Below are 13,113 nucleotides of genomic sequence, written 5' to 3'. Positions count from 1 at the left end.
TGTAAGAATCACGAATGCTCTCATGTGAAAAGGACGCAACAGGTCCAGCCTTCAATTTGGCTATTTTACCAAATTAATAATGCAAATTATTATCGTGATATTACTAATGGTAATATCACGACTTTAAAAGGTAAGCTTTTAAAGTCGTGATATTACCATTAGTTCATTAGTTATAACAGATCATTTTCATGGACGAACAGTAGCAGACGAGAATTCAAGTGCAGAGGTGCCTGCCCAATCAAACATGTTGCAATGCCTTAACGAGGAAAATTTTCATTGTCGTGAAAGATACTTCACGTTCATTAGTTGTCATGAAATTTTGCTGTGTTAGTTTGAGTTGTAACTTAGCGTTTGACAGGGTTGAAAACATTATAAAAAAAAGCAGTTATAAGTGTTTTGTTTGTATAAATTTTTGCAAATACCAGTGCCAAAGGGTACCACAAAATGGAAATTTCCACTGCCAATCATGATCTTAGACTAGGCTATACAGTAATTTAAGAAGGCCTACCCTAGACTAATCCTGTTTGAATGAGAAATGACTATATATTTTTAATAAATATAGTTAGGCTATATGTATATAAATTCATGGAAAACTTAATTACATAGAACTTAGCCTGTACCCTCATTAAACTAACCTAACTTTGTGGCCTATTGTAACCTAGTCAAAAATCAGCCATGTAAACTTTGCAAAGGCTATCCTTAACGTTTCTGAAGAAGCCTAGGCTAGACTATATCCTGTTAAAAGGCACCTTGGCCTAATTTTACCTCATTTTAGTTTAACCCCCGCAAGACGCGGTAAATTAGAATGGCGGGTGGTACGTACGTAGCTAAATTGATACGCTGATCCGCACGGGTTCTGCACAATTAATTAATTGTAGTTTATTGTTATATCTTCGTTTATTACTATATTTTCACTTCAAATAAATTGCAAGTTCAAGGCAGAACCTTCTATATGAAATGGACACCTTTTAAATTGTATTATTCCCTTCTCTATATTTTTTCTAGATTTTCCTTTAAATATCCAAAATTTGGTCAATATTCTCAGCGTTAGTGAAGACAAATTTTGTATCCTAATTTCATAAATTACTGCTTGATCAATTTACGTAAACTCAATGCTATAATATTCCAAATTTACTTGTCATTCAGGGGAAAGCAAAAGCAGATGGATATACAACATTTCAGAACATTTTTAGAGTATAATTCATAACTACTCAACACACTGGCACTAAACTCAAAACACCTCTGAACGTATGTGAAATATGCCTTGTTCAGTAACACAGCACAACAAGTATTAATTATATATATATTATATATATATATATATATATATATATATATATATATATATATATATATATATATATATATATATATAATTTACATTATTTTATATATGTGTATATATATATATATATATATATAATATATATATATATATATATATATATATATATATAGATATATATATATATATATATATATATATATGAATTGTGAGTGCATGCACATGTTCATTTATATATCTACATGTGATACAGTATACTAAACAAAAGAAAGGAAAAATGTTATTGTATAATACAATTAAGTTTGTTCATACTTACCTGGCAGATATATATATAGCTGTATTTCTGACGTCCGACAGAATTTCAAAATTCGCGGCACACGTAGTGGGCGGTCAGGTGGTAGTACCCATTCCCGCCGCTGGGCGGCGGATATCAGGAACCATTCCCATTTTCTATTCATATTTATTCATGCCCTTGTCTCCTGAGGGGAGGAGGGTGGGCACTCTAAGTATATATATCTGCCAGGTAAGTATGAACAAACTTAATTGTATTATAACAATAACATTTTGTTCATGAAAACTTACCTGACAGATATATATTAGCTGAATCACACCTTCGGATGGTGGGTAGAGACAGACTAGGATTTTTTAGGAAATTTAAATTAAAATAAAAGATTAACTTATTGGTTCCTTACCTGATAGCGAAGTAGACTATGTGATTACTGTCACCTAAGCCTGCTTATGCTTATCAGAGTTGCCAGCCAGGTTTTGACCTGTAGTGCTGGTGCTCTCTGGATGCTCTGTCACGGGGACGTGACCACAATGCGACAAGACCATCTAGGCAACATATGGCAGTAACACAGCAACCGACCACCACCTGACCAACTAACGCAAAAAACCCCTGATATTAACACTATGGAATGGGAGATTTTCACAGAAGATCTAACCATCAACCAAAAAAACACAATAACTAACCTAACTAAGCTAAGGGATAGGGAGAGAGCTACCTTCAGCCCCCAAAACTGTGTCTGCCGAAATGTAAGGTCCCAAAGAACTACAGTTCTCGTAAATCGTTCTCACATCCCGGAGGTAATGTGAGGCGAATACGGAATTGCTCCTCCAGAAGGTGCTATCAAGAATATCTCTGATAGACATGTCCTTTGGAAGGCAAGAGAGGTAGCTACGGCTCTGACCTCGTGAGCTTTCACTTTAAAGAGGCTCATATCAGTCTTCTGGCAAGATGAATGAGCCTCTTTAATGACGTCCCTCAAGAAGAAAGCAACAGCATTCTTCGACAACGGCAAATCCGGTCTCTTCACCGAGCACCAGAGATTACCTGAGGGACCTCTTATCTCTCTAGTCCTATTCACATAGAACTTGAGAGCCCTGACAGGGCACAGGGCTCTCTCTGGTTCTTGACCCACGAGACTCGATATTCCTTTGATTTCAAAGCTCTTGGCCAAGGATTAGACGGGTTCTCGTTCTTAGCCAAGAAAGAAGGGTTCAACGAGCAGACAGCGCTGTCTCCCTTGAAACCACTAGGCTACTGAACGCTTGGATTTCACTAAACTCTCTTCGCCGTCGCCAGAGAAGAACTAGGAAAAGCGTTTTCCTCGTTAAGTCCCTTAGAGAAGCTTCATGGAGAGGCTCAAAGGGACTTAGCATCAGATGTTTGCAACACCACATCTAAATTCCATGAGGGCGGTCTTGCTTGTGGAATTTTGGTGGTTTCAAACGACCTTAAGAGATCGTGCAGATCCTTATTGTCGGAGAGGTCCATTCCTCTGTGGCGAAAAACGGCAGACAACATACTCCTAAAAACCCTTGATTGTAGGAACTGCCAATTTTTGCACATTTCTTAGATAGAGTAAGAAATCGCTATCTGATTCACAGAGGTCGTGGAAGAGGAAATTCCTTCCTTCTTGCACCATGCCCTGAAGGAGGACCACTTAGACTGGTAGACAGCTCTTGAAGAGGCTCTTCGAGCATTAGCGATTGCTCTCGCAGCTGCCTTTGAAAAGCCTCTCGCTCTGGCCAGCTTTTTCGATAGTCTGAACGCAGTCAGGGCCAGAGCGGAGAGGTTTTGGTGAAACCTTTTGAAGTGAGGCTGTCTGAGTAGATCTCTCCTCCAGGGCAACGTTCTTGGGAAGTCCACAAGGAACGTCATGACCTCTGTGAACCACTCTCTTGCTGGCCACATTGGGGCAATCAGAGTCAACCTTGTCCCTTCTGACGCTGCGAACTTTCTCATTACGTCCCCCCATGATCTTGAATGGGGGAAAGGCGTAAAGATCCAGGTCTGTCCAGTCCCAGAGCAACGCGTCCACTGCAATTGCCCCTGGGTCCATAACCGGGAGCAATACAGAGGAAGCCTCTTCGTCCTGAGTAGCGAAACAGGTCTACTAGAGGACGTCCCCACAATTTCCATAACTTTTGACAGACTTCCTGGTGCAAGGTCCATTCTGTTGGTAGAATCTGATTCCGGCGGCTGAGAAGGTCCGCCCTGACATTCTGAACCCCTGCCACGAATCTTGTCAGGATCTTGATGCGCCTTGCGTCTGCCCATAGCAGAACTTCCTTCGCCAGGAGAAAAAGGATCTGGAGCGAGTCCCTCCCTGATTCTTTAGATACGCAAGGGCTGTGGTACTGTCCGAGTTGACTTGAACAACCTTGCTTGACAGTTTTTCTTCGAAGAACTGCAGCGACAGGAATATCGCTGCCAGTTCCTTTACATGATGTGCCAGGCTACCTGTTCCCCTCTCCAGGAGCCTGACTTCTTCCCCCCCCCCCCCTAGTGTTGCTCCCCAACCGGAAATGGAAGCGTCTGAGAACAACACTAGGTCGGGGCTCAGAAGATTTAAGGAGAGGCCCTCTCGTAACTTCTGAGGGTCGAGCCACCATCTTAAGTGTACTCTTACTTCGTTGGAGATCCTTAGGATCGCATTCAGGTCCCCTTTCGACGTCCATTCTTCCGCAAGGAAGAATTGAAGAGGCCTGAGGTGCAGTCTTCCCAGCGAGACAAACTTTTCTAGTGAGGAAATGGTGCCCAGCAGACTCATCCACTCCCTCACCGAACAAGCTTCTCTCTCTAGGAAGGCTGCGACTTTCTCTAACCCCAGTCGCTGACGTTCCTGGGATGGAAACGCCCGAAAAGCCACTGAATCCATCTGAATCCCCAGATACACGATGGACTGTGTCGGGGTCAGATGCGACTTTTCGGTGTTGACCAACAGACCCAGAGACTTTGCTAGGGCTAGCGTAACTGAAGGTCCTTCAGACACTTCTGCCTCGACGACGCTCTGATCAGCCAACCTCGTCGAGGTAGAGGGATATCCTGATTTCCTGACGAATGGAGCCACTTCGCTATTCCTCATAAATCATCGTGAAAACCATTGGGGCCGTGCTGAGACCGAAAACAAAGGGCTCTGAACTGCCAAACCCTGTTGTCCAAGACGAATCTCAGGTACTTCCTTGAAAGAGGGTGGACTGGGACGTGGAAGTATGCGTCCTGCAGGTCTAGAGACACCATCCAGTCGCCAGGTCTCAATGCTCCCAGCACCGACTGAGGCGTCTCCATTCTGAACTTTATCTTTTCTACAAAAAGATTTAGCCTGCTCACATCCAGGACCGGGCGCCAACCTGACGACTGCTTCGGCACTAGAAAATCCTGTTGTAGAAGCCCGGTGACTCTAGGTCCAAGACTTGTTCCACCGCTCTTTTTTCGACCATCTGGTCTAAGAGATCGAAAAGAACACTTTTCTTCTCTCCCTGATAGGATGGAGAGAGGTCTCTGGGAGTTGAGTCAAAGGAGGAGGATGAGAAAGGGGATCTTGTACCCCCGTTCTACTATCTTGAGGGTCCAAGGATCCGCTCCTCTCTGCCTCCAAGACTCCGCAAAGAATTCCAGTCTGGCCCCGACTGGTGTCTGAAGGACGAGATCTTCATTTGCTGTTTTTCGGTTTGAATGAAGCTCTTCCTCTCGAAAACCTTCTCCCTCAAGGAGCTGCTCTCGAGGGGGTGCCCCGCGCAAAGGGTTTGACTTTCTTCGGGGGTTTGCTGAATGTTGAAGTGGAAGGAACCGCTGGACGTCTTGAAGACTGAACCAAGAGGTCCTGGGTCGCCTTTCTTGCAAACTCTGTGCAAGATCCTTTGTTTACCATAGCCTGGGGGTAAGAGATGGTCCGAAGAGGCGCAAAGAGCAATTCCGCTTTCTGAGCAGGAGATACCGACTTAGCAGTAAAATTGCACAGCAGTGCTCTTTTCTTCAGGAAGGCAGTTCCAAAATTCGAAACTAGCTCCTCCGAACCATCCCTGACGGCCTTGTCCATACATGACAACACGCTGGACAGCTCCCCCAGACTGAGAGAATCAGGACTTCTAGACTGAAGGTCCAAAACTCCCAGACACCAAGTCTAGGAAATTAAACACATTAAGGGTACGAAGAAGTCCCTTCAAGTGGTGGTCAGTCTCAACCGGAGTCCAGCAACCTTAGCAGACTCTAAGAGAGACCTCCTCTGGGCGTCCACTAAACTGGAGAAGTCACCCAACGCGGACGAAGGGACCTTTATCCCCACATCCTCCTTGGTCTCATACCAAACTCCTCCTTTCCCGGCGAGTCTAGAGGGTGGATGGGCGAAAGTGGTCTTGCCCTGATCCTTCCTTCTGGACATAAAGTCTTGAAGTTTCTTAAACGCCCTCTTGGTCGACAGCGACGTCTTCATTTCGACGAATTCAGGGGTCTTTACGGTCTTGGAAGACGAAAGTTGTGAGGGAGGAGACCTAGGGGCTGTCGGCTGGAACTTGTCCCCGAATGCTGAACGTAACAGCCTAACAAGAACCTTGTAGTCCGAGACAGCTGAAGCTACCGGCTGTTCTTCCTCTACGGAGCTCCCTGGACTACTAAGTTCCCCTTCCTCCCTAAGAGGAACTGGAGAACGCCTATCAGGAGAGGGAGTACCTCCCGTAGGCTCAATCCTGAATAAAGACTTCCGTTGGTTGGAAGTATCCGCTACAGGTACGGAAGCGGCCGTACGTTGATCTTTAGAGGCACGGACATCTTCCGAAAGAGGAGCGTCCTTAGAAGCCACGTGAACTGTCTTAACAGAAGCTCCCCTACGAAAGGAAGCGCGAGCTTCCTGACGAGCGGCGCCAAAAGCGTCCTGCTTAGACAAGCGAGCGTCCTGCTTTGCAGTCTCAAAAGCGTCCTGCTTCGCTCGAAAAGCGTCCTGCTTCACACGGCGAGCGTCCTGCGGAGCGTCCTCAAAAGCGTCCTGTCTAAAACCAGAAGCGTCCTGCTTCGCGCGCCGAGCGTCCTGCCGAGCGTCCTTAAAAGAGTCTTGAAGAGAGCTCAAAGCGTCCTGTCTAGAACGCCGAGCGTCCTGCCGAGCGTCCTCAACCGCTACTTGCCGAGAGCGTAAAGCGTCCTGCTTCGAACGCCGAGCGTCCTGACGAGCGTCTTCTCCTGAGAGAGTAAAAGGTCTGCTAGGAGAACGAGAACGTTGACGATCCGGAGGCGGAGAGAGAGACGAGCGAGCTGAGAGAGAATGAGGCCGCTTCGTCCTCTTGACGGGCAGCCGAACGTCCTTCCTACGCTTAGGCCTCGACTGCTGCTGGGCAAGTCCTCTGAGCCATCAGCGACGTAATCTGGTCCTGAAGGGACACAAGGATATCCTTCGTAGGTGACGAAGGAGCAAAAGAAGGGGCAGGACTGAGACTGCGAGAAGGCGAGGGGCGAGGGGACGCCTCCTTCCTTCTAGCAGGTACAGCTATCTGCCTCTCAGGTGAACACGCCTGTGCGTGGAAACGAACGTCCTCATCGGAAGAAAGCCTTCCTCTCTTCTGAGGAGGAAAGGCGTCATAAGCGTCCTCTGACGAAAGAGGAGACATAGGACGTGAAGCGTCCTCAAAGCGAAAAGTCCTTTTCAACGGACGCGAGTCTCTCCGAGCGCTCCACCCCTTGCGCGGGGAGGACGCTTCGGAGACGAAAAGCAATCTTTCAGGACACGCGCTCGTGCGCGCTCCTTGGCAGCCTGGGATTTAGCAACAAGGCCTGCCGAAGGGACGCCAGATCGGTGGGGAGCCCCCGTAACCCTCTTGCGGCTTTCGACATACCCACTCCCTGAGTCCTGGGAGTCCGATAGAGGTCTAGGCCTAGAGGCATTATGGGGCCGATCTGACGCCCCCTCCACAACACTAGGGGCACTAACACAAACTTTCACTGGGCCGGTTTCTAGGGCCAAAACTTTAGATTCGAGAGCACGAAATAGACTCTAGAATCAGAGAAAGGGTGTTACCTTCTCCAGAAACACGCACTGGGGCCCGAAGGCAACAACAACAGGATTAGGTTGGGCGAAATCTACTGGTGTTAGAGGAGGAGAAATGTTACTATCCTTACCTTTAGTAGAGCTGCCCTTGGAGGAAGACCTCCTGACTCTATCGCGCTCCAATTTACGCCGATAGGTCTCATACATCCTCCATTTATCATCATCCAAATCCTTACATTCATTGCACCGATCATCAACCACGCAAACTTGCCCCCTGCAATCCATACAAACTGTGTGAGGATCAACTGAAGGTTTAAGAAGCCTCACCTTACATTCACTCCTCACACACACTCTGAAACTTCCCGAACTTGATCCAGACATACTGAATCCAGAAAAGCCAATCCAAAATCAAAAACCAATCCACTATTACGCGTGCCAATCCAACAATCCAGAAGTCGATACCAAAAGTCAATCCAGATAATATTAAGCGAGATATGAAAAATCCTAGACGGAGGTACTGTAAACAGATGTTTGCAGCACCGGCGACAGAAAAAATATGAATAGAAAATGGGAATGGTTCCTGATATCCGCCGCCCAGCGGCGGGAATGGGTACTACCACCTGACCGCCCCACTACGTGTGCCGCGAATTTTGAAATTCTGTCGGACGTCAGAAATACAGCTATATATATATCTGTCAGGTAAGTTTCATGAACAAAATATATGTTCATCCATAAGTCGGTACTTACTCTTAGTTCTTATGATATGAAGCAAAGCATGCAGCACAAAGCCCAACATCACATTTTGGTATTCCCAAGTAGAGTGTACGTTTTTATTCAATATCAAACATGTAATAATTACGAAAAATAAGAATTATGATAAAGATTATCACTCGAAACCAAGACGCCAACCATGATATCTCAATGTACATTCGAAAAATTATTAGCTTTGCTACAAATTCACTTATATGATATACGAATTATTCCATTACTGGTAATTCCTGTTATCACTTAAAACTTGTTTTATCATTCTATCATGTCTTTATCCCATATTAACCTGTAATAATTACAAAAATAACGATAAGAGATAGTAGTTATCGAAAGCCGGTCACGAAACACTTCAAAACCAACGCCGAGACTGAAGTTTGCCGGGGAATTTGCTTTTTTCCACGTCATAAACCTTTAACCCAATTAAGTAACGGGATTCTAATGATGTCATTGTGATGTAATAACATTTAGCCAATGACACTCAAGTATTGATACAGCATCATAGAGCACGGTACTGGTGTAAGAAATCTGTCTCTAAAAGTATTGGCGCGCGGTTCAAATCGGGCCACTAAAGTGGCTCAGCGTCGGGAGTTGGAAAGCCAGAAAAGTGGCTCCTCGTCTTTAGGGGTTAAGTTTTTATAAGAAATCTTTCAGGTAACCTTACCCCTTGTCATATGTTGTGCCAGGGTTGCTCCACGTTTGATACTTATTCTATTATGAGGAATGTAATTCCCATAATCTGTATTTGATATATTTTTTTTGAAGTCTCAATATAAAGTTATTTTTTTTATATAGTTTTAAACTACTCACTTGTATTGTTTTCTGGAAATAAAAATTAAATAAAATTAATGTTTCCAGGGATCTAGTCCAAGTGTTCTGAAGACTAGGTAAATTAATCAAGTCCAGGAGACTAGGCCTGGGAGAAATTTGGCATGATGTAATGAGTAATAAAGAAACAAGCTGAATACCAGGAATTTTCTTCAATACCCCTACAATGGAAATCAGCACTTCAACTGCCTCCCAGTGGGAAGACATCACCTGGCCTCATCAGTAGTAAGACCCATACACACAAGGAATATCATGTTATAGCAGGTAAGACAGGCCTACCCTATTTTCCAGGCAGCGTAAACGTTAGTCTTCATACCCACCGTGTCAAAAATGACATTACTATTCTCCGACCTGTGTCTTCAGGCAAGAAGACTGACAAAAGTGTATATGTATACAAATAGTATTCTATTCTCGTATCTTAATGTCGTGGTGAGGGAAAATCATCCCGTGACACTATCCCAAGCATTGACCGAATAGGCCTACTTCTGATCCTCATTAGTTTAGATCATCTATGTTGATGAACAGTAGGCCTACGATGACATATAGGCTATAGTACCTAGGAACCTAGTAGGTAGTACTAGCTAGTATAGTACATGAGATTCCGGGTCTCATAGGATAGTATAGGCTATGTCAATTCAGACAATAAACTATATGGTTGAACTCTAGCCTAGGCCTAAATTTTGATTTACTTAAGCTTGTTGGAGAATCATGACGTGTTGCTCGAAACTTCTACTAGTCTCAGTCTATGACAGTATAGGCCTAGTTAGCATAAGAGGCTTCAGTTGTATCTACTAAAATTACGCATCTGTTTGTTTGTTTGCAGTAAAGTCTACTCTTTTATATATCTTACCGTCTTGGGAGCATATTAAGTGGGTATATCTTCCGGTTTATTAGGCGATATTGTAACACACTCAAGGAAGAAAATTCCGATAAATGCACAACAACTTGCTGACAAGGAACTGCAACTTGTAACGTAATGGCGACGTTCCAACTTCCACGGTGTGAATAATTTCCTACAGTTTTGGGGGTACCAGAAGGATTAACACTAAGTTAAATCAAAATAAATTTGATGATGGTAGATCTCGGTTACTTATCCGCGGCGGCCTAGACTATGGCAGTTGCGGTTTTTTTTTTTTATGCAGTTTTACCTACTGAACAAGAATTTTAAGTAATATTTATTCTGCCGAATGTAATTAAACACCCCGGGGCAGTGTTGCCACTCTGATATTTCATAAAAAGCCAAGATTTAAAAGTTACCGTAGTGCCAAAGTCACATTATCATACCAATAGAAATATATACCAAAAACCAATTCTACTTACCCTAGGTGTTAAATAATCTAAAGAAGAAAGACTTGAACAGGTTTTGCTATATCACTAGTATCATCGAATTCATCTTCTGCTGGATTTAAGTTAATTTCAGCACATTTCTTGGATCTTTCCTGGTATCTTTGATAACATTTATCTGCTTTCAGGTAATTTAGGAGAAAACTAGAAGGTTTCCAGTTATAACAAGAGACCTCCTGTCGAGCAATTGCTTGTTTTGCAAGCAGTTTATTGGCTACTGTGTCCGTTAATAACCTGTTTGTTTGTTTGTTCTTAACTAGGTTTACTTGGGAAAAATATTCTTTCTGCTGGAGCCGACGAGTGAGGGAGAGCTAAAAGATTACTCATAAAATTAGAAAGAATATCAAATTTACATTTGTTGGTACCATCCTTAATATTACCCAGCTCTGCCCAAAATGTACATGGTAACTGGTCTAATTTCTCTGTGGAAGAGCCTGCATGCAGAAGACTTTGCCACTGATCATGTAAATCATCAAGGTCTTCGTCTTTGAATAATTGTGGGAAGTGAGATGCAAGTTTAATAATCGACTTTACCCTTTTTTGCGGTAATAGGGAAAGCCTAGGATCAAGAAATTTAAGAAGAGCTAGTACACTATTAACTTCAAAAGGAAACATTTTCCTTATTTGCACACAAAGCTCTATTAGAAAGTTCTGGCAATCAAGGCGAAATTACACAGTGTTGTCCATATTACTTATAATTAAGCCATTTATGTATTAAAATTAATAATTTTGATTCTCAAACCATCAAAAACACCAAGATTTAAGTAAATTTCTTACAAAAAACCAAGACGCCAGGAGCTTAAAAAGCAAGATCTAGTATATAAAAAAAAAAAAATGGTAAGGAGTGGCAAGACTGTCCAGGGCCCAGTACTAAACATGACGAAATACATTAGACGGCCCCCAATCCCTAGTGGATGTCGTATCCGCGGTTACGTTCCTTGCAGTCCGTGCGGACTGCTTCTGTAGAAATACCTTGATGATTATCTCAAAATACATGAGTAAAACGATGTCTATTTACGTATTCATTTAAGGAGAGGAAGGTAATGAGTGTTCTGATTTTAGATTCTAGGTTATTGGCCTCGCCTTTATAATGATCTTTCCAATGATGTTATGGTAACAAAAATAAAATAAAGAAGATATATAAAAGTAATTCAGTTTTAGTGTTTTAATATTCAACCAAATGGCAGTGACAAAGATGATAACGTGTAAGGAGAACATAGTTAATGATGATGGTAATGACAGTTATGTAGGAAAAGAAACAGCTATGATTAAACTGACAGTTGCAGTATGTTCATTATCATCATTTTCATCATACTAGTTTGCTTCTGTAATCTTCCATTCGGACAGTCTGGTTGGCACTTTGATTCGTCAGTTGGAGTTTTGTTAAATTTTCTTGTTTGGTGACCGTTTTTACATTACCACTTCATGGTCATCCTTAAATCTCAAATTTCCACAATGGTGATTACAATGATGCTGATGATGTTACTGCTGGTGGGTGATGTAAGTAAGATGTGATGGTGTGCATAACAGTTTTGATGGCAATGGCAGTAATGACAACCGTCGTGGTGACGATTCAAATGGAAATGTGCGTTCCTCATCAAGGCTTGGCAACAAAGGACTTCAAACAGGCTCTACTTGGAAGCCTCAAACAACGGGATATGTTTAACAGGAAGGGTCAATGTCTTTACCTTCGACAACAATATTTCAGCAACTGCACATGGAACAACTCGCTGAAATAATTATACTCTGGACAAATTAAATATTACACGGAGACTAAATCTAAGGACATGATCATATTAAGCAATTACAAAAATAACATGTCAACCAAACTGCGAGACATGAAACAAATCTTCTGGCACATCAAGAAACCCACGTACACCAAGCTTTTATATAGAACTTTTCCTAAGTAGGAGGACGGCGGTCCAGCATAGCGTCATATCATATGAATTCTCTCGTCATCGTGAGGAGGTTAACATAATATCATTTTCAGACACATGCAAGTCACCACCTTCTTCAGTCCGAGACTTTACAGCAGCAGCTCTGTAGGACCCACAAATCCATTAGACTTATTAAACACGTTATCGATGGCATTTGAAGAATCCTTCAGCGTTCTTATTAAAAAGAGGATATAAATGCATAGTCTAAGTATAAATATCCTTTATTTTAACATGTATTCAAAGAGATGTTTTTATCTTTTTTTATATTTGTATATAGGATGCACGGAATTGCTAACAACAGGTATGGTACATGGTATGAAACTGGAACATATGTACAAGTGTTCTCCAAACCCTTCGAAATGGTTGGTAAATGCTTTTCGACAATCTCTTACGCGAGGAAGAGAAAATAAAACGAAAAATGAAGGCATGGGAAGGATGAGCTTATTCTTTTTATTTTGCCCTAGATTTCGGTTAAAAAGAAAAAAAATTCTTGTTGTTATTCCATTAAGACGCTAATAATTCTACTATAATTTGACGGAGGGGCTAAGGTGAAGTACTTGGATGAGATATGGTTTCTGCTGTGGGTTGTCTAGAGTCTGTTAGCTTCTGTGTCTGTGAGTGTGTGTGTGTTTTGCGGACAGGAATCATTTTATGGCACATAAATAACTACTGTACTCGAACACAAGTTATATTG

The 13,113-nt window shown here is 42.7% G+C and overlaps 1 protein-coding gene across 2 annotated transcripts in view; it reads right to left on the bottom strand.

Moving 5' to 3' along the window:
* Positions 1–10,666, bottom strand: part of LOC135208842 (uncharacterized) — a 41,544-nt gene extending 30,878 nt beyond the window's left edge. The window contains exon 1 of one of the 2 annotated variants that reach the window (XM_064241411.1): positions 10,459–10,666. Coding sequence is in view for 1 of the 2 variants with exons in the window: in XM_064241410.1 (XP_064097480.1) it covers positions 9,989–10,002 (14 nt within the window). In the remaining variant the exon portion in view is untranslated. Of the gene's footprint in view, positions 1–9,988; positions 10,129–10,458 lie in introns of those variants that run through there. The other variant, XM_064241410.1, reaches the window with a different exon arrangement.
* Positions 10,667–13,113: the final 2,447 nt, after the last annotated feature.

The sequence above is a fragment of the Macrobrachium nipponense genome, chromosome 35 (genome assembly GCF_015104395.2).
Source record: "Macrobrachium nipponense isolate FS-2020 chromosome 35, ASM1510439v2, whole genome shotgun sequence".
Taxonomy (NCBI): Eukaryota; Metazoa; Arthropoda; class Malacostraca; order Decapoda; family Palaemonidae; genus Macrobrachium; species Macrobrachium nipponense.
This window is presented reverse-complemented; position numbering and strand designations above follow the sequence as displayed.